The sequence below is a fragment of the Polyodon spathula genome, chromosome 3 (genome assembly GCF_017654505.1).
Source record: "Polyodon spathula isolate WHYD16114869_AA chromosome 3, ASM1765450v1, whole genome shotgun sequence".
Taxonomy (NCBI): Eukaryota; Metazoa; Chordata; class Actinopteri; order Acipenseriformes; family Polyodontidae; genus Polyodon; species Polyodon spathula.
The window spans coordinates 43,343,444-43,365,978 of record NC_054536.1 but is presented as its reverse complement, the minus strand read 5'-3'; the positions used below and the strand labels follow the sequence as shown (position 1 = coordinate 43,365,978).

Sequence of the window (22,535 nt, the reverse complement as noted above, 5' to 3'; positions counted from 1 at the left end):
GGATGTCCTTCTGTACAGCGGGGCTGAAACTAAAAACCCTCCAAATGTCAGCTGGCAAGACCAACAGTGATCTTCTAATCATCTAATTTCCAGCCAGGTTTTCAGCGTGACCCAGCTAACACTTCAAAAACTAAGACCTGGCCAACACCAGAATTCCCAACTGAAGTCTGAGCTTTCTTGGGCCTCCGCTCATACTATAGGCATTTTATTAAGAATGACTTGTAATACCAACCAAGTTTCAAATACTGCCGGGCCTTCCTGTGGCCATTATGGTCCTGATAAACCTCACGACTGCATTTTAACCAATAAATCTAAATTATTAGACAGACCACAGTGTCAAGGAGAGTACAGCAAAAAGGCTTGGTGGTCCAGTGGTTAAAGAAAGTGGCTTGTTATCAAGAGGTTCCTGGTTCAATCCCAGCTCAGCTATAATTTACTGTGTGTGACCATGAGCAAGTCATTTAACTCTGTGCTGTCATTCAGATGAGATGTAAGTTGCTTATGATAAAAGTGACAGCTAAATGATAATAATAAGGCATTAATAGCAAGCAGAATATGGGAAATGTCAATGATTGTATAAATGTTCACAGTACATAATTGCAAAAAAAAAAAAAAGGAAATTGCTACGTCTGCATAACACAGTGCAACAATTTTTTTTTTTGTTCCTGGGTAGTAAGTGTTATTTCTTAATTGCTTATGCCTCAAAAGTATAGAAAATGGCTATTATTCCCCACAAACTTTGCTTTTGTGACCAGGACAATGATATTTCAAAATATGTTGACTTTATGTGAATGAAAAGACACACATTTGCCCGTTTTCCCATTGGAAATAGTGATATTTTGAAATATCACTGTCCTGGTCATAAAAGCAAAGTTTGTGGGGAATAATAGCCATGTTCTATACTTCTGAGGCATAAGCAATTAGGAAATAACACTTACTACCCAGGAACAAAAATTGTGTTACATAGTGTAATAGTGCAGAAAGTTTGAAAAATGTAACTTGTTTGTGTGAATATTAGAGGAAGGGATAAATAACAGACATCGTTTTCTTCCCTCTACTTGTTAATTGTTCAAGGATAGCAATTAGGACAGCTAGTATAAATATATGCCATGTGGTGAAGGCAAGTCTCTAGCTTTGAACTCCAGGTAATTTTTTTTTTCTTAAAAAAAAAAAAAGAAACAGCCTTCCTTTCACTGGTAGAAACTTGTTAACAAAGGCACATTAATTAAATGCAGCTGTATTTTAACTGAGTGGTTGCCACGTTTGTGTTTCAGCCTACTTAACAGTTTCAACAATATGCTATTTTTCGTGTGCCCTATTTTAAAATAATTCTCAGACAAATGGTGGTACATTATACTATCACATGTGAGCAGTTATTCAGGACTATTAATAGTCTAGAAGCTAGTCTATTGATTCTAGACCATTTTAATTTAGAATGCCACATTGTATCAAACATGTACTTTTAGATAAAAACCAAATACGTTATTTATTTATTTATTTTTTGGGGGGCCAATTATGTTAGCCCTTATTTTCTTCCCAATTTGTAATGTCCAATAACTTTTTCCACTCTAGGGCATTTTCTTTTAAATGATCTTGCAAAGAAAACATACCCATAGGCATGAATGTGATAGACATACGAACATACAGAGAGCACATGTATTATTACACAAATTAGTGTTTTCCAACAATGTATTGCTCTATATGAATTCATTGTGTACTGCCATCTTCTGGGTTACAGTGAAATTGACGAAAGGAAACGCCAATATTTATTTATTTATTTATTTATTATCACTTGTTAAGACTGTTTTTACCAAGGTTATTTAAGTGATGCATGTGGATGACAATTTAGAATTGCATATCAACTAAAATGCACAATTCACAATGCATGAAAATGCAAAAAAATAAAGTATTCCTGACAAGCAAAAGACAGCTGGTATATGGGGTATATAACTTGGTTATGTATGCTGAATAAGGGGTTATATCTTGTACACACAATTGTTGTTTGATGGAATACACACCATGCAATGGTGTGAACAAATCATTTATTATTTAATGAACTGGTATGCATAAAAGTAAATCTACAGTGATTAAAAAGGGGCAGCAAACAAACTGTTTTAAAATTGTAAACACATCAACAGAACACTTATTATGCACAGCTGGTACATTGTACATGCTGACTTGAGAGCTCTGGTTCTTATGGAGTTTTCCCCATTTGTAGAGAGGGTTTTAAAATGGCAAAAAATATGACAGTATCTAATATACAAGAATAACTATAGTTTGAAAATGGTGTTGTAACAGATGTACAGTAGATTATTTGAAGCATTTTTTTTTTATTTTTTTTTTATTTTTGTTAATTACAACACAGAAACAAGCTTCAATATTTACAGTTGATTCTCTCAGTTAAGTGACTGTCTGTGCCTGGTGCCAGTGCTACACAGAGTGCATTGGGGTCCCGCAGTGTTTATGCCATAGATCAATGGCTTTGCTGACAATGGCATCTGTGTTCTCTTGAGGCATCTGAAAAAAAAAAAAAAAAAGATAAAGTATGCAATTTGCTTGAACTACTGAGAAAGATGAATGCCACTTGGAGATAAGGGATTAAAGGAAATGCAAGTACAAAGCAGAAAGTACTGATTAGAGGAGAAACCTCAAAATGGAGCAAGGTAACCAGTGGAGTACCACAGGAATCAGTATTAGGTCCTCTGCTATTTCTAATCTACATTAATAGTAAGCAAAATTGTTAAATTTGCAGATGACACAAAAATAGAAGTGGCAAACACTGTCACAGCAGCAAAGGTCATTCAAAATGAACTAGACAGTACTCAGAACTGGGCAGACACATGGCAAATTGCCATTCAATAGAGAAAAGTGTAAGGTACTGCACACAGGCAACAAAAATGTGCATTATAAATACAACACTGAAATTGAAGATGGACTCTATAAAAAAGACCTACGAGTTTATATTACTCAGAAATGTCTTCATCTAGACAATGTGAGGAAGCTATAAAACAGGCCAACAAGATGCTCGGATATATAGTGAAAAGTGTTGTATTTAACTTTTTGCGGGTTCGACATTATAATTTTCCCTTTCCAGTCCAATGTCGGACCCTGTCCGACATCATCAAAAATACGTCAAGCACAGGTCTCTAGTCGTTTTTTCTCCAGAAAAAGCAGAGAGAACCTTTCAATGGCTGTCTGAGACCGATAGGAGCCGAAAAAAATAAAAAAGGGACGTATCTGAGCAAAACACATTGCCCCTGCACCACAGAGATAACACAGACAAAAACAAAGGATGCTTCTGCATCCAGCACTCAAAGATAACACTGTGTAACACAACTTTTGTTCCTGGGTAGTAAGTGTTATTTCGTAATTGCTTATGCCTCAGAAGTATAGAACATGGCTATTATTCCCCACAAACTTTGCTTTTGTGACCAGGACAGTGATATTTCAAAATATCACTATTTCCAATGGGAAAACGGGCAAATGTGTGTCTTTTCGTTCCCATAAAGTCAGAAAAAAACAACATATGAATCCAAATTAACATGTATTCATACTAAAGTAATACAAAGATGACTACAAAAGATTTAGAAGTGAGTAGTTTTTCGAGATTTACAATTATACTGTATTTACATGTATTAGTAAGACCTCATCACAAAAACCTTATGAAATTAAAAAAAAAGTAAAATACCTTGGGAAATACACAGTACTGTGCAAAAGTTTTAGGCAGGTGTGAAAAAATGCTGTAAAATAAGAATGCTTTCAAAAATAGACATGTTAATAGATTATATTTATCAATTAACTAAATACAAAGTGAGTGAACAGAAAAATCTAAATCAAATCCATATTTGGTGTGACTGCCCTTTGCCTTCAAAACAGCATCAATTCTTCTAGGTACACTTGCACAACGTCAGGGATTTTGTAGGCATATAGTCAGGTGTATGATTAAACAATTATACCAAACAGGTGCTAATGATCATCAATTCAATTATGTAGGTTGAACCACAACCATTAACTGAAACAGAAACAGCTGTGTAGGAGGAATAAAACTGGGTGAGGAACAGCCAAACTCAGCTAACAAGGTGAGGTTGCTGAAGACAGTTTACTGTCAAAAGTCATACACCATGGTAAGACTGAGCACAGCAACAAGACACAAGGTAGTTATACTGCATCTGAGAACGGTCTCTCCCAGGCAGAAATTTCAAGGCAGACAGGGGTTTCCAGATGTGCTATCCAAGCTCTTTTGAAGAAGCACAAAGAAACGGGCAACGTTGAGGACCATAGACGCAGTGGTCGGCCAAGGAAACTTACTGCAGCAGATGAAAGACACATCATCCCTTCGCAATCGGAAGATGTCCAGCAATGCCATCAGCTCAGAATTGGCAGAAAACAGTGGGACCCTGGTACACCCATCTACTGTCTGGAGAAGTCTGGTTAGAAGTGGCCTTCATGGAAGACTTGCAGACAAAAAGCCATACCTCCGACGTGGAAACAAGGCCGAGCAACTATGCAAGAAAACACAGGAACTGGGGTGCAGAAAACTGGCAGCAGGTGCTCTGGACTGATGAGTCAAAATGTTAAATATTTGGCTATAGCAGAAGGCAGTTTGATCGCCGAAGGGCTGGAGAGCGGTACACGAATGAGTGTCTGCAGGCAACAGTGAAGCACGGTGGAGGTTCCTTGCAAGTTTGGGGCTGCACTTCTGCAAATGGAGTTGGGGATTTGGTCAGAATTAATGGTCTCCTCAATGCTGAGAAGTACAGGCAGATGATTGGCCCCAGACTTATTCTGCAGCATGACAACGACCCCAAACATACAGCAAACGTCAGTAAGAACTATCTTCAGCGTAAAGAAGAACAAGGAGTCCTGGAAGTGACGGTGTGGCCCCCATAGAGCCCTGATCTCAACAGCATCGAGTCTGTATGGGATTACATGAAGAGAGAGAAGCAATTGAGGCTGCCTAAATCCACAGAAGAACTGTGGTTAGTTCTCCAAGATGTTTGGGCCAACCTACCTGCTGAGTTCCTTCCAAAACTGTGTGCAAGTGTACCTAGAAGAATTGATGCTGTTTTGAAGGTAAAGGGTGGTCACACCAAATATTGATTTGATGTAGATTTTTCTTCTGTTCACTCACTTTGCATTTTGTTAATTGATATATATAAACTATTAACATGTCTATTTTTGAAAGCATTCTTTACAGCATTTTTACACACCTGCCTAAAACTTTTGCACAGTACTGTATGTATAATGAAAATAATCTACCTTCATGAAAACAATCAATAGCCCTAAACCTGCCATTATTATAATGCTGCTTCCCTTAATATCCTGTATTGAGTCATACCCTAGACTTTTGAAGGACGCAACAAGTTGTTCATTTTTATTTTTCTAAGGTTACTGCCAGGTGGGTATTTTTGACTGAATCCTGCATGCACCGTTGTAAGATATTGTGGCAGAGCAAAGCTCTGCCCTTTTTAAATTGGCAGGGATGGGGTTAATTTCCCCTACCTGCCTGGGTTTATTATGTTCAGGTGGCTGGGGTTGATTAGTTGATTAAATGATTAACAATCAATCAGTGCCCAGCCACCTGACATAAAAGGAGGCCTCTACTGCTCATTTGGGAGGAGGGAGCTGAGGAAGCAGGTTGGTGTTTGTTCAATTTTCTAAATCCAGTGAAGGCATTGCCCAGCCTGGAAATCTTTATTTTTGTAAGTTTTGTGTTTTGTTATTTGTGTTTAAATCTTTATTTTGCCCTTGTACACTTTCATTTTTGTGTTTATTTATAATAAAACTGTTATTTTTTTAAACTGCAGTCTGTCTCTGAGCCTCTATCCACTTGCCAGCCTGCCACATTTGGTGTCAGAAGTGGGAGATAGTGCCTCCAGGAGGCTCGGAGCAGTACTGGAATGTTTTTTTTGGGGGACAATTTTTTTTTTTTTATAATAAAAAAAATAAACAAACATGGGAAAGAAGAGCGGACAGCGGCAAAGGCAGAAGGAAATGCAGCAGCTGAAGAAATGTAAGCTGCTGCAGCCACCGCTGGAGGACCCGGCCAGCCTCTTCCTCTGGTGTTCCTGGTGCGGGAAGGAGGACCACCGCTGGCGGTCCTGCCCAGACGTGCCACCGGCAAACTGGTGTGCCTGGTGTGAGGAGGACGGCCACAACTTGGCAGGATGCCCCTACAATCAGGCCCAGGAAGAGGTGAAGTATTCACCCCAGGCATCAGGGGCCATCGCACTACTAGGAGATCTGGGACTGGTTGATGCACCCTGAGGCAGACCTCGTCCACGATCTCCCCATAGTTATCAACACGCTGTGGCGTCGAGATGGGGAGAGGTGGGAACAGTGGGAGGAACACCACCACCCGGCGTCCTTCCCAGGGGTTGCCCTCATGGTGGTTAATTACCTGGCGGTAGACATGGGAGATGCCCCAGTCACTCCAACAAAGAGGGTGGAGATGCCTTCCCGAGAGCCAGGGAGGGGTGAGCCGCCGCTCCCAAGAGCCAGGGAGGGGTGAGCCGCCGCTCCCGAGAGCCAGGGAGGGAGGAGCTATGGCCCAAGGATACCTGCCTTGCACTGCTCAGGGATGCCACGCCCGCTCCGCTCAGGGATGACGCATTTGGATCGCCTGGGGTTGCATGCTGCTCCGCATCGCTTGGGACTGCTGGTGTCTCCTTTTTGTTTTCTAGGGTTGCCGAGGGTCCGCTGCCACCGCCACCTCCGTCGCTAGAGGGAGTCAGGCCGCCTCCGTCGCCAGAGGGAGCCGGGCCGCCGTCGCCTCCGCCACCAGAGGGAGCCGGACCGCCGTCGCCGTACTACCTTGGAGATCCGGGGGCCCCTCAACCAAAGAAGGCTTGGGGGCTCCGACATCAACCCCGCCCACCACTACCCACCAAAACAGCCCAACCAAGGGACATAATTGGACTCGAGGGGGGAGTTGGCCGATTGCGGACGGTGTACGTTGTACATGGGGGGGGGGGGGGGGGAGCAAAGCTCTGCCCTTTTTAAATTGGCAGGGATGGGGTTAATTTCCCCTACCTGCCTGGGTTTATTATGTTCAGGTGGCTGGGGTTGATTAGTTGATTAAATGATTAACTTAATGATCAATCAGCGCCCAGCCACCTGACATAAAAGGAGGCCTCTACTTCTCATTTGGGAGGAGGGAGCTGAGGAAGCAGGTTGGTGTTTGTGGTTGTTGGTTTGGTGAATTTTCTAAATCCAGTGAAGGCATTGCCCAGCCTGGAAATCTTTATTGTGTCTTTTTAATGGAATTAACGGAAAACGGCATATTCTTCCACAACTTCGGTGCGTAGTAACAGAAGTGCCTTTTTTATTTTTACCTCATTTTGAAATATGCGTATGTGTTACTGTTGTTAAATTTTGTGTGATTACTGTTTTAAATTATTCATTTCTCACTGCCATGATTTAAATGTGAAGTCATCAAAACAGTATAACGAGAAATCATAACATAAAAATAACTTAAGTGAATCTAGTACAATCATTTATAAGATGAGACCTTCAGGTCTGCAGGGACCGCCACTGGCTCGCGGGCCGTGCAATGAAGAACAGTGCACTAGGGAATGAGGGTGAGATTATTTCTGTAATTTTCTGCTGTTTTACGTCAAACATGTCTCAAGGGGAAACATTCTTTATTGCTATGTATAGTGTTATCATTAACCTAAAAAAACTCAATCATAAATTGCATTCAATAGTGTTCAGAGTTCAACAGTTTCCTTGTGGTATTATGACTTATCTAGTCTATGAAGACTACCAGCAATTCACTGTAATGAATTATAATATATACTGTAGCAATGGCAGATAGTTCACAAGTGTATGCAAAGGAACTTACATTTTCCAAAAATTGTGCAATGGTCTCAGCTTTATTCAATCCCATAAGAATGATTTTATAAGTTAATAAAATCTCCATGGCGACAAACACAAGAATCTTGCAGGAGCCACTAATCACTTTATCCCAAACTCTGTAAGAAAAAAAAAAAAAAGACAAAGAGTTGGAGTGAATTTAATAGTTCAGGGAAACTATCAAAGTCCACCCAGTGTGCCTATTATAAGAGAAGTGTTTTGTTCTTCTTTTAATTTATAAGTCACTTCAATTGCCTAATTCATCAGGCTCAGCAGTAAATGTTCTCTTTGTGATATTTGTTTATCCAAACTGAACAGTGTTTTGTTACTGCAGACAGCATGATTTGGAATCACAATGAAATGTAATCGCAGAGACATTCCACTTGTCATATTATTACAAGTACTACTTGTTTTTATAGATAAGAAAAATATAAAAAATCATGATAAACCTATTTACCACAATATAGTAATCTGTTGGTAAGATTTTATATTTAGTAGCACAGATCACTCATGAAAATTACCTTGCCATTATGCATATCAAAGTAACTGCATTACATGTCAGTTCTTTCTGTGCACTGCATGATTGATTTATTAACGTCTTACAATGCATTAAATGTAAATATAAGGATCCTGAGGGTACAATATGTTAGCTCAAACACCTACTTAGTTATAAACTGCCTTACCCGAGGATTACATTTGAATTATGGCACTTCTACCCTTACATCAGTTTTTTAAAAGTATATAAAATAAAATAAGACTATGATAAAATGTGTGCAATTATTTAATGTTAACACTTCATATCTTGAGTTGTTTTTTGTTTTGTTATTTGGTACATTTTAAGAAGAATAGTGGTGCCTTAATTAAAATTGAATCCCAAAACCCACTTCTAAGCAGACACTATTTTATTTATATATATATATATATATATATATATATATATATATATATATATATATAGTAACAATTTGTCCCTAGTGGTTTTCTGAGGGTAATACCTCCCTCAGTGCTATGAATCAATGCAGGTGAAAGAGGCAGATGAAGGACACCAGGATTTTTCTGAGAACTTGCTGGATTTATTGCACACAGTGTGAAAGTAAATTTACCAAAAGTATGGGAAAACATTTTTCCTAATAGTGGACAGGGAAATCCTTACCCTGTCACAATATATTATAACTATAAAAGGTGCACATTACATTACATTACCTCTTAGTAGCATTATCCCTGCACCACTTTTAGAGTGATAGAGATTTTATAGTAGATTTTCATATGCATCAATAAAGAATAGAAAACTAATAAGGTACCATTGTCTGTGCTATAGTCACACTAGGGTTGCTACGATTAAATCGAAAATCGATTTTTTCACTCAATTCCATTCCTCATTATATACATCGAGATAAATACTGGATAATCGATTAAATAATTACATTTATGTAACACTGTGGCAAGGTGCTTGCCCCTTTTATTGTTTATTGTTTGAGACTGCTGCCTCCTTACTGGCCGGGGGCTCCCCTCCTACTGTTGCCTCCCGAGGGTCCGGAGCTCTCGCTGTCTCTCCTTTTTTTTATTTCAGGAGGACCCAGAGCTGTCTCTGCCTGGGGGTCTACAGCCGTCACCTCCTGAGGACATGCTCCTACCCTGTCCTGTACCACCCAGGGCTACCGAGTGTTTCACCTGGGGTCGCCAGGTCCCCTTCGCCTGGAGTTGCCAGAACTGCTTCGCCTGGGGTCGCTAGCTCGCCATAGCCTACGGCCCAAGTTACCAGTGGGAGGCCAGGGGAAGCCTCCACTCCCACCCCAGAATGTAGACTTTTGGAGTTTTCAGGGGGGAGGTGGCCGTTGAGACAATGTGTGCTCCGCACAAAGGGGGGCGTATGTGGCAAGGTGCCTGTCCCTTTTATTATTTATGTATGATTATTATTTATTTTGATTATTATGATGTATTAGTCCAGCAGATATGTGACATTTTTGGGTGGAATTGTGCACTTTTTGCTACAAGCATAAAACTTGGTACAGTTCTCAATTAGGAACCCCTGAATGATTTAGGACATGGAGGCACCCAAGAAAAGTATTTTTTACAAGTTATAGGTTGTTGTTTTTTTTTTTTTTTTAGGCAGAACCCAGATGCGATTTTCTGCCATTTCAGACATATTCCTTATTACAACTAATTAAGCATATATTAAATATTTCTGAAACATTAGTGAAACATCAATAAACAGCACCTTTATATAAAGTGTTACCGACTTTTGAATCTGTTATTTGGTAACTATACACCATATTTAGCAAGAAGTCAGGGATTAGGAACCCATTACCAGTCTCCAGTATTTCAGAGGACCCATTCTCATGGGGCACACCCCAGACGGGGACGGGAAGCAGTGGAGTGTCTGTGAGTTTGCCAGACAGCCAGCCAGAGTGACAGCAGACTCACAGAGTTCCACATATGTACCAGGAAAGAAAACTGATTCTCCCTAAATTGTTGTTGTTTCAGGTAGCACAATATTATGGATGTTATATTTTACCTACTTGGAATTGTATTTGTTTTATGTATTAAAGAAAAGTGCTAGCGATCGCTTACGTATACAACGTTTGTATGCAATTGCAAAGCAAATTCAATGGCAATGGCCTGATACTCATGGTGAGCGGAAGTTTGTCATCCAGCTGTGGGGCTGCACATTGAGAAGACTTTCCTAAAAGCTCTTGGAGATTGGCTGAAAGACAGTGGATGGACAGAGTCCCTTGTGGAAACAAAAGTAGCATCACCAGGTACTGCAGACTCATTCCTCAAAGCTGGTCACGTTACAAGGGCCTGCCACGCTCACTAAATTTATGTATGTTCTCTCTACAGCCTAATGCAGAAAGCACATACACATTTCACCGCATTAGTACCAGAAAATACAGAGCCTCTCACTTGATGATTGATGGACTACAACAGCTGATACAAGCCCCCCCTTTCACTTCTGGTGGATTACCTTTCACTTGGAGCTTTTGTTGCTGATCTTTGTCAGGTCCCTACATGAAGACAAATTCACACTGTATGTGTAGGCACTAGCTGCAATGGCTCTTTGGTTCTTTGCCTTTGACCATCCAAATTATTCAGATGGCTGTATGTACATTCGAGATACGAGCATTTTACCTGAAACACACCCAGAAATTGCAGTGGAGTTTGAAAATTGAGACTTTGTTATTCACAAAACTAGTCGGAAATGTTCTAGGATCCCCGTAGACCAAGCTCATGAATAGAACAATGCCTCTATTAAGGGGGAGGGACATTTGGACTCACTGAAAACACTGCAGCACTTCATAGGTGGCCCAGGTAGCTAGAGTGATTCAGGAGTTAGATGTGGCCCTTAATATTATACAACAGGTATAGATGGAGATCATTCACAGCAACATGAACAGAAGAATGGGGTGCAAGCTACTTTTGCCAAGGATGGGCATTCTCTGGTGCAGGTCATTCAAGGCAATGGGAATCCTTTTTTGGAGTAGTGATCTCCTTGTGCCCAAACCATGGATATCGTTAATCCATCAGTGAAAGAGACACTTAAAACAGTGGAAAAGCTAGGCAGGGATCAGTATGAAAGCTTCATCAAAAAGAGGCTTGTACATCCCACAACACCCCTGTCTGATCCAATCAAGCAAAATAAATTGCCCCTGATGCGTTGTCCACAGGTGAAGAGACCATCAAAATATAATTTGCAAGTGACAACCCTAAGGAGTTACTGCAATCTTTTCTCCAGACTTTATACTGAATGTCAGACATGACCACCTTCAATTTCGCATCTAGGGAATGTGCGTCCTTGTGCCAAATCAAGCTTTCTGCAATGTTTAAAAGATCTAACCATGCCTTCAGACAGCAGGCCAACTGGTTACAGCACAAATATGGATGGTGAAGCCATTACTAACATGCTCAAAATGTGCTTCATATGCTCAGATCGTGTCCTTGTCCTACCTTCAGAGGCTACTTGAGCATGCTGCTAAATGTTTAGTCCTTGTTTGAGATGATTACAGGGGTGATTCACTGAAAACCACTGCCAGAAGAAGAGGAAAGGAAATAATACGAGTGGAAGCCAATATGTCTGTATCAAACTGGAAAGACTTTCTTCAAATTGATGAGAATAAGGTAGAACTTTTCAGCTTTTTAGAGTCATAATTGAGTGACAAGAAAATCATCACAGCACATGACCAAAATGTTCTGTGCAAGCAACCCTGTGACACATCTGTGAGCTTGCTAAATACTGAGTCTAAGTGACATTTGGAACAAGAAAGAATTTCCAGTACTTTTCTGCCCATGAGATTGCTGTTGCAATTGGACCCTAGAAGTCCAGATGTCTACCCATGTTTCGCAGTTTCACTGGGTTTGACACAGCATCTTCCTTTAACACTTTGCGGTCCTACATCGGACCTGGTCCGACATTACGATTTTCCCTTTCCAGTCCAATGTCGGACTTTGTCCTACATCATCAAAAAGACGTAAAGCACAGGTCTCTAGTCGTTTTTTTTCTCCGGGAAAAGCAGAGAAAACCTTTCAATAGCCAAGTGAGACCAACAAGAGCCGAATGAAGCCGAAAAAAAGGCATACCTGATAGCCCCATGCATCACATAGATAACACGGACATAAACAAAGAGCTGCTTCTGGATCCAGCGCTCAAAGAATATCACAGATTGCAGATCTTTTAGAGATGTTAGAGTAATAAAATAATGACTTGGAACGCATTATTGTGGAGTTTGACTATAAAATGAGTACTCAGGAGAGGATTTATCAGTATACATGTCTATAAAGAGGTATGTGAGAAATACAGCGAACAAGGCGTGGGGCTTGGCTGGAGATACAGTACAGTCCTTTTGCTAGTCAGTGCCTTTTAAACCTGTTTTAATTTTAAACAACGCATGTAAAATAAACAGCACGTATGAAAATAAATTGGACCTGACATGTCTGACAAGCGCTGAATAAATGGACTGTAAAGGGTTAATGGCATTGGGAAGAAGACAGAATGGCAAGTCTGGCAAAATTATGATGAGTTAACAGGCACCTTCTTTAACCTCTTTAGAGATTTAGAGGAAAGCTGTACAAAATACATGATTTCTAAAAGTATCATTTTTTCACTTTGTGTATTAAACACATGGCATTGCATTTTCGTAAAAATTATTTAAAGATGCATCTTTTTAGAATGCATGACCTTTCAATAGACCCTTTGAGCAAATATAACATTATTTTGGTCTATTTTTGTCATTTTAAGTGCCTAAATGAATAGTTTGACTTCTTCATTGAAATGCGCTATATGTACACCAAACACATGGCGGCCAAAAAACCTATCTATGCATATTTTTTCATAATGCCTCCACATCAATTTCTTATTAGTGTGTGTGTGTGTGTGTGTGTGTGTATATAATTCTACCATGTTTCATGCTTGTAACAAAAAGTGCACAACTGTTTCAAGGTAATTGTCTAATTAAGGCTCCAGCCACAGTATAAAAAGACCCACTCCGGGCTTACAGAGACAGTTGTTGTGAGGAGGAATAAGGATAAAGAGTGAATGCTACCAAGCCAGTGAGCAAAGGTACTCTTTATATAGAGGAATTATATGTAACTTACCTGTTGTTTGGCTAACATGCCCTTTTCTTTGTGTTTTGTTAAGCAGTTTGTTTTATTTAATAATAAACAACCTGAGCACAACCATAGCGTACGTTCTGTTGTTTGTTTTAATTTCCTGGTCAGATGTAACCAATCACACACACCACTCTAGACAAAAACTCATAGTTAATAACATTATTTAAGTTTATCAATGAAACAGCATAGAACGCCCTGCCTTGCTATTTACAGTACTTCTGCAAAGGCAAGCAGTGGGTGTGTTCTTCTTTTCCTGCTTAAGTGTTAACTAGCGTCTGATTTGCTGATCCCATCCTGACTACCAGCGAATAGGTTTCGAAAATTTGTAAGTACGCGCCGTTTGATGTAAACAAAAAGCGAGCCACCTTGGATCCAGGTAGACAAGCTTTTATTCCTGGCAAACAACATGTAAATAAATTGTGCACGTTGAAAAAAACTGACTGTATACAGTTTGCGTTTCTTTGGAATTTCAAAATGTTCAACTTGGCAATAATACTGTTTTTTTAATGTTTTTAGGCTTTTTACAATCAACCAGGCAATGTGCTCCATCTGGGTTTCCTGATTGATGACCACATCTAGTCAATGTAAGTACAGTGCCTCCCACAGCTGATAAAACACTTTTATGCCGGTACTCCTACAGCACCACGCACAAAGCTATATTACAGTTAACTACCCCTCACATTCCATGCACAAGCTTTTACTGAACAGCAATGATCTTAAAATAATCACGTCGGTGGGAGGACAGCGAAAATTTCTGTGGGCGGTACAGTCATCTGTATTTTTTCTAATAATTATATTGTGTGCCCAATTAATCAACTGTTTTTTGGAAGCTTAACTGACAGCCCTAAGTCATGTGGTCTCATTACAGCTTGGCCATTGGAGTGGTGTAACAGGTTTAAAGTCAACGGGCCCAATATTCGAAAGGTTTGCGCATCGTGCAGAGGGGTATGCGCGTCACAAATGGCCATTGTACCGTCCTTTTGCGCGTCACAATTCATTCTGCGCTGTGCAGAAATAAAATGTATGCATCGCACAATATGGAGGGAGTGGCTGACACTATACATGATCCTGGTATATTCAAAGGTGTTGTCGCAAATAACGCTGAATCAGCTAGGCTGGTCAGTAAAACATTGAGTCCTTTTGTATGGAAAATCTCAGTAGCTAAGGCTCATGGTTCATCAACTGATTCAGATTCAGTTGTATTGTGTCTGCTAACTGATGATGTGAGGCAGAACAGTAATTGGATACCAGAAATTATGAATAACAGTGAGTTTTGGCCCCCTACTGTACTCTGGATGAATGGCATCCCTTCTAAAGTACCTTGTGTGAGAAGAAAGAAGTATATAGTAACAATGTGTACAGATCCAGAACTATTGTACATGGTGCAGAAGTAACCCTGACACAAATTAAAACATAATCCTCTTGTTAATTGTGCATGTAATATGTGCCAATGCAAGTCATCAGTGACCGGGCCCAGACTTTGTCCGGCATGCAGTCATTTGGCTAAAAACTGTAGAATCTTGTTTGAATGCAATGATTCTGTAGGTGTTTCTTTCTCTCATTTAAATGTAAACCCAAAAAGATATTAAGAGGATTGAATGCATAAGTTGTGAAAGGGTCACTTAGTAAAATGGGATCTGGGAAAATTAGAATGTGAGGAAGGTGTCCCTACTAAGCGTGTACAAGTGTCTTGTAGGTACGAAGTCAAGGCCATGGCGACTCACACCTGTGATGCGAGACGATGGATTCGAGAGCCTATGTTGTGTTCGCTGAGCCAACCCGAGTCGAACCAGAGACCAAAGTGGAGTCTTGCTGGGAGCGAGCTGAAATCCTGGACATGTATTGGAGAATTTAAAATGAAATGTATTAATGCAATAATATTTGTTATAATCTTTTGTAGTGTTTGTGTAATCTTTAGTTTGGAAAATTATGTAAATGTGTAATCAAATGTAATGTTTAATGCTGCTGTAATCAATAATTGTGAAAATCATGCGTTCTTTATGTATAAAATGATGCAGTAAGAAACTGGTATAATTTGATACATAGCTAGCTTTTGGGCAGTGGCCAGTTTTAGGTGCTTTCTTATCAAGATGGGCTTGATTCCCAGAACTGAATGCTAAGTTTCTACAGCACCCTTTTTAGCCTAAGAAAATGTTGTTAAATGTTGAAATAAGGTTTAATATGCTTGCTTTTTACTATAAACTATTTGTGCGTGTAAGACCATATACTTAACACTGCCTGTTACAATATACATGAAATTGTTTCTCATCAAGATAAGTTTACCTTTAAAATAGTTAGTAATCGTGCGCCATAGGGAATAAACTGTTTGGTTTGACTCTAAGTTAAAAGATGATGCAGCAGAAAGAAATGCTGTTTGAAATATAAAATAAGAAGCTTAAACAAATAATAAAAAGTAATTTTAAAAGTAGAGGACAGGTTTTGAAGAAGGTAAAACTTTATAACTTGTTGTGACCCTGTCTTAAAGTCGTGCCAGAAAGTGAAAGGATAGTTGGCACGAAGAGCGGAGTTCTCTTATCAAACAACGTCAAGGTTACAGTGTCTTCTCACCATAGAAAAGTTGGAAAAAACTAAGTGCACAGCTAGCAAACTGGTGCAGCTAAAAAAAATAGGAGGTCGTTCGCAGTTCAGCTGAGTTCGTGCTGTTAGGAAACTCATAGGACAGAGACATTACAATCTTAACTCTATATTAGAAAAAACATAAGATGAAAGTTCCCTATAATATCTGTTAAGCACACGCCTGTAAAGAGAGAAGGAAAACTAATTTGAAGAATAGAATGGCATGAGGGAATATATTATTAGACATTAATACATATAATCAATATAATCATAACTAATAGTGTTGTATATATTTCAAACAACACTTATACATTCAACAATAACATTAGTGTTGTATATACTTCAACTCATATATTCAAAATAATATTATTTTCTTTGTTTCACCTAACTTTTTAGATAAAGGAGGGGTCGAGAAATGAGCGGGTGAGATCATGATCGGATGTGTGGACCAGGTGTCAGATCTTAAAGTTGCTGACACAAGGCTCTACATTTTTAGGCTGTTGTGTGCCAGAGAGATAAGAATTGGACTTGATAAAGTCTCTCCATGTATTTTGATGGAGAAAAAAATCTATAAAACCTCATGTCTTTTACAATGAGGTACCACAATCAAGACCTTTGCTTGACTGGGTGAAGTGGTCCATCACTTGCAGATCTCTACAAGACAATTCTGATTCCTTTGTTCACGCTACTTTTCCTTATAATAGGAGGTAAGCATATTACTAACATTGTTATATCTTACATGTATTGGTTGTATTGCTATAAAGTTTTGAAACTATGTTTTGGTTTTAAGAGAGTGTTATATTGAATGAAACTGAAATGTAGAAGTGGGTGCTTGTAGACCGCGTGTATTGGAATTTGGTGGTCTGATCAACCTACCTTTCCAATATTAAAAGCATTTTAATAAAGCGAAAGAGCATTGCTCGGATTCGTAAAACTTCAAATGAACAAGTCTTGAGTGCCTTTCTTTCTGATTAAATAGAGGTTATATGGACATACATACAGCTCATCCAGTGCTCGAACATAAACCACTACGAGTTTATAACATCTCTGTCCTCCTAACGTCTCCCCCGAGTTAAGAGTGTGCAGAGTAAATAGAAAATAAATACGACCGAATAAAAAGAGTACGTGAAAATCTGTGAAACGCAGCAGACGTGATAGTGCGTACCAAGCATAAAATCAGGTTTGGGACGTGCAGAATAAGGATTGCAAAAGGACTGCGTTAACTCTGCGCACACTACCATTCCAGCACTGACTACAAACAGGCAACAATGGGAAACGTGGTTAACATGCAGCATGTCCGTCGACATGTGGATGTGAATGATGCAAGGCACACCCAGCAACAGCAACCCCAACATAGGCGAAGATATGCTGAAAGGGTGTACCGGTCTCGACACACATATGAGGAGCTCAGCAATGAGCAAATCGTGTCCAGGTATCGTCTCGACTCATATATGCCACATGCTGCGTGATGACCTGGCCAGAACAAACCTGCGCAGTCATGCCTTGTCTGAGCAATTGGTAGTGTCTGTCTGTATGTGTATCCTGGCTACCGGGACCTTCCAGAAGGTAGCAGCTGATAGAGTGGGGATCACCCCTTCAGCCATGTCCCGCCACCTCGACCGGTTCATTACCGTGTTGTTGCGACTGGATACCAGTATTCTGGATACCAGTATTCCGAAAACGTGATACCTAATATCCACTTAGTATTAGGATACTACCGGAATACTAGCCCTTCTAGACACCTTATTCAGAAAAACTTTTTTTTTTTCTAGACACGTCATTTTATAATCTATTATATATAAGATGATGGCTTGTGTGCCCAACAAAGCCTTTGCAAAAACTGTGCACAAATATATTAGTACTTGTATGACCCCAAACTGGTTGCAAACTATACATTGTCTTCCTAATTTTGTTAATTTTTTTTAGTAGATGAACAGTCAATACCAGGATATTTTTATATTATATATAAAACATTTATTTCTTTTATTTATTATCTTTGTAGTCACATTGAGATTAAAACTTTTTATGAGTGAGACCTAGCCAAGCAGGTAGCAGCAAGTCAATCGGACAAAAGAACAAGTACACAATAAAATAGAACATTTAAAACAATAATTAAAATACACAAAAAGTAGTCAACTATTTAAAACAATTACAACTCTCAGTCACGAAATCATGAAGCTTGCTCTTAAACTGCAATAAAGATATCTGGGTCTGCAGCTTTAGTTTGGACTGGAACTCATTCCAGGACCATGAGGCATAATAAGCAAAGGATCCTTTACCAGCCTCAGTACGCACATTTGGTATTTTAAAATGCAAAAAAGAATAAGATCTGAGGCTATGGTTACTATGGGAAGCTATAATGTATTCATTTAAATAAGTATACTCATATAATTTACACTGAATAACCTTATATACCAGAATATACCAGTGCTTCAACCTGCGTGAAGCCAAAGAAGTCCAGCCTACCAAATCGTATAATATACAATGAGTATTAAATCTTGTATTTGTATTGTACCTCAATGCTGCATGATATAGCGAGTATAGTTTACCTAAAGTTGATGGTGATGCAAACATATACACTGCAACACCATAGTCAATTTGCGGCAAAAACATACAAGCAATAAGCCTTTTTTGTTTCCATAACATATATAACATGTTCATATCATAGTGACGTTTATAGCGTATTCCCATGCCCAACAGACGAGTGTGGAAACATGCACTCACCTCTGTCCAGCACACTGCCTTCCTTCTGTTCCTTTAATACGGTCCTATTAGCATATGGTAATGCATCGGTAAATTGAAACATGTGATGCAAATGTATTCTAGGTGGACATTCAATATGCACATAGCGCAGTCAAATTTGAATTGGGTGAAAGCCCTAATTCGTCTGAATATACCAATATCTGTGCGATAACTGCGATGCGCTAGTCCCAATAACTTCGCACTGCTAGTTCCAATAACTGCGCTCAAATAGTATCAGGGTAACAGTCCACTCTGGAGTTGAGTAAAATAGTACAAACGTACAATAGTACAGAACCCCCCCCCCCCCATCTGCACACACCAGATGGGCAGAACAGTTATGTGTTTTATCACTGTATTGATATGATGGACAGCGATAGTGTGTTTACATATACAGTTATATGTGTTCTTCACTGCTCCACAGGCATATCGGCATACCACGTGTACCATCAAAGTATGGAAATGTAGATTGAGAGAAGGATGAAGAGGGGAGGGGGGTCTTGCATGTTATCTTTGCTGTGTGTTGTCACACGTCTGTAAATTAATTGCATAAATACGTCATTTTGTGGCCCATTGCTTTATTTGGCTATTCCATAGGTTGCTGTGCATTACGTGTGAGGGGTGGGCAGCTGCAGTTAACCTTTTCCTAAAATCAGACTGGTGATATGATTAACTAATCAAAGACCTGTATTTTCTCTGCAGCAGTCCAATCATAAGGGACATTTCTGGCTGTTTTTATGCAGCTGTCCAGTCTCCTGAATGTCGGTGTTGCTAATTGTACAGAGACTGTTCATTTATTGAGAAATCATAGTAAGCTATAATTAACATTTTAGGAGCATATTTAGAATTATTATTCTTACAAAAAAATATGTCATAACGAAAAAAATCCATTCTGGCGACACTCAAAACTTTACAAACTGGGCTTAATCATGATGTTGAAATGGGTGAGTAGAATGAATAACATAACACATTTCTGTGCACTGTGTATATAAAAAAGCTTGATCGATGTTTACTTTGCAGTTGAATGACCTTGTTACATTTACAAATCAGAGAGTGTGCTACCATAGTAGACTTTGGCACGAAAAAAAACAAAAACATTCAGGAAAACAAAAAAACGGATCCAAAGCCTTTTTAAAAAAATTTTACTTTAAAAAACACAGCTATGTTGGATGAGCTGGCCTTTAAAGAAACCTATATAGTATTTCCTCGTGATACAATACTGTCCGTGTTCAATAAAACAGTGGCGTTATCAGTACATTAATTTGAAAACTCGGCACCTAGCTATGGAGCCAATTGTGTATTTGAATGGTCCGTATGTACGCGTGCACGATATATTGTGTGGTCTCGTCTGCTATCATATCGGTACATACTGTGGCAAAACCAATGATAGAAGCTTGTCGAGGTAATGCCATTACTAATGGTGACTGTCCATCATTCTGCATTCTCGCTTGGCTGTTGTGTGGAGTTCGTATATTGGTAGTGAATGCGCAGACGGTTTTGCGAGGCACAAACAGATTTGCGAATTGCTCAAAAAACTGCTATATTCCAATGTCCAGCAACTGCTTTGTGCCATTTTGGAATATCTCCCATTTTGTGCCAAAGCTCTATTTTTTTGCAAGGGGATTTTTAAAGGCCCAAATTTTGCAAGGGGATTTCGAGAAGATCAAAGATCGGGCCCAATATCTCAAAATATTGGGTCCTTACCATCCAGAAACCAAAAAGTCACATGACCACAATATTAGGCCACAGATCAAAATGAAAGTGTTAAAATCAAGCCTGATGAACACTGAAAACATGAAATCAGCATTTAATGAATGTTACATAAGCTGCATTTAATGAATGTTACATAAGCTGCAGCTAATTTACAAAAACATAAATATTATTTTGTATAGGGTGCTTGAGAAGCAGGCTTTAGGAAAGGAAAGTGCCCCTACCTTTGCAAACTTGATTCAGGTAAACATCCAGAAAAACATTTTTTAAACCAAAGGTTATAGGGAAGTTTACTCATTGCACTGCAAGACTTAAGGTGGTTCAGAAGTCTGCTGTCTTCAAGGTTTAGGTAGTGTTCTAGACTCTTGGGCTGTCAAGAAAATTCAAACAATAATTAACATTTAAAATCATGTTGTATAACATTAAAAACATATTCTTAAAAACTACCATGTTACAAACATTATTATTCACAGCATAGTGTGGTGATTATGTGGTAAATAAACAATGCATAGATAGTAATGTTACATTATGTAATCACATTGTTGTTAAAGTATTTTATTTATTCCAACGAAAAATATATATATATATATATATATATATATATATATATATATATATATATATATATATATATATATATATATTTTATATGTTTTAGAAGACAAAACAATATATTTACATTTCTAACGTGTTTAACTGCCTGCACAGGATTTTTTTTTTTTTTTAGATAATTTTCAAAGTGAAACTGCACTGCTTACCTTTAAATTTTAACATACATTCCTTGTCTGATGTAAAAAAAAAAAAAAAAAAAAAAAGCGCCTTTTACCTTTCTCCTTTAGTATATACAGCCCACCCATTAGTTTCTAAAATTGCATTGTACTGTATCGTTTTGGAATTCTTTAAAACAACCCGCCTCTTTAATATGACACGCGTATTCAACATATGCAGTCTGCATTGTATGAGTGATATTACCATTAAGCCAACCACAGCTCACAGAGGTAGTAAAATAGCCAATCAAATAGTACACTGGATCTATTTCCTCATGCATACAGCACACATCATTTTGATTACAATAGCGAAACGAAAGCTTGTTAAATTATTTATTTACTTTACGTAAAATTTTAAATCGGTGGCAAAAAAGTAGTTGAAAATGTCACGGAAGCAAAAAGGGGAGGCAGAACACAGAAGATTCCAAAATCGTTAGCCAAATGATTACTTGTTCAATTAAGAATTTTGACGGCAAGACAATATGTCTGATTTGCTGTGCCAAGGTTGCAGTTATGAAAGATTATAACATACAACGTCACTATGACACGCTGCACAAAGCAATGTATTTTGAGTTTACTGGAAATGAAAGAAGTTATGGCGTCAAAGAAAGGTTTTTCTGAAAAGTGCTGTGGATGCCAAACTGGTACTATTTAATATTTCGTATTTTCACAGCTTGTCAGTATCTTTTTTTTCCCAGTGCTGTTAAAAAGTTACATTTTGGAATATAAGTTAAATGTTGAGACTTAGCAATATATCATCTTATTTACGACATCTTATTTTTTTTTTCTGTTTCAGATTTCCTTGAAATAAAATACTTTTCTCTTTCCCATTAAATTACATTAGTGATGTTGATTTTTTGTCAGTGTTCTAGGAAAGCTGCTTCTAGTTATATCTGCCTATTTTAAGTATTATAAAATACACTAAGTTATTGTTGATCAATTGATTGAAACAGTGTCTGAATACTTATTGATGACGAAGAATCATGCAGCGGGGGTAATGTGTTTTGATTAGTATATTTGAGTACATTGGCATACATATGATTTGTATGTATGTATGTGTGTGTATATATATATATATATATATATATATATATATATATATATATAGTACTGTGCAAAAGTTTTAGGCAGGTGTGAAAAAATGCTGTAAAGTAAGAATGCTTTCAAAAGTAGACATGTTAATAGATTATATTTATCAATTAACAAAATGCAAAGTGAGTGAACAGAAGAAAAATCAACATCAAATCAATATTTGGTGTGACCACCCTTTGCCTTCAAAACAAA

The 22,535-nt window shown here is 38.5% G+C and overlaps 1 protein-coding gene across 3 annotated transcripts in view; it reads right to left on the bottom strand.

The window, feature by feature from the left end:
- Positions 1–1,762: 1,762 nt before the first annotated feature.
- tbc1d7 (TBC1 domain family, member 7) overlaps positions 1,763–22,535 on the bottom strand; it is a 37,410-nt gene continuing 16,637 nt past the window's right edge. The window contains exons 6-8 of one of the 3 annotated variants that reach the window (XM_041245289.1): positions 20,709–20,854; positions 7,844–7,973; positions 1,765–2,517 (exon numbers count right to left, since the gene is read on the bottom strand). In XM_041245289.1, the coding sequence (XP_041101223.1) occupies positions 2,431–2,517; positions 7,844–7,973; positions 20,709–20,854 (363 nt within the window). In that variant the 3' untranslated portion in view covers positions 1,765–2,430. Of the gene's footprint in view, positions 2,518–7,843; positions 7,974–20,708; positions 20,855–22,535 lie in introns of all 3 variants that reach the window. The other 2 variants (XM_041245288.1, XM_041245290.1) reach the window with 2 other exon arrangements.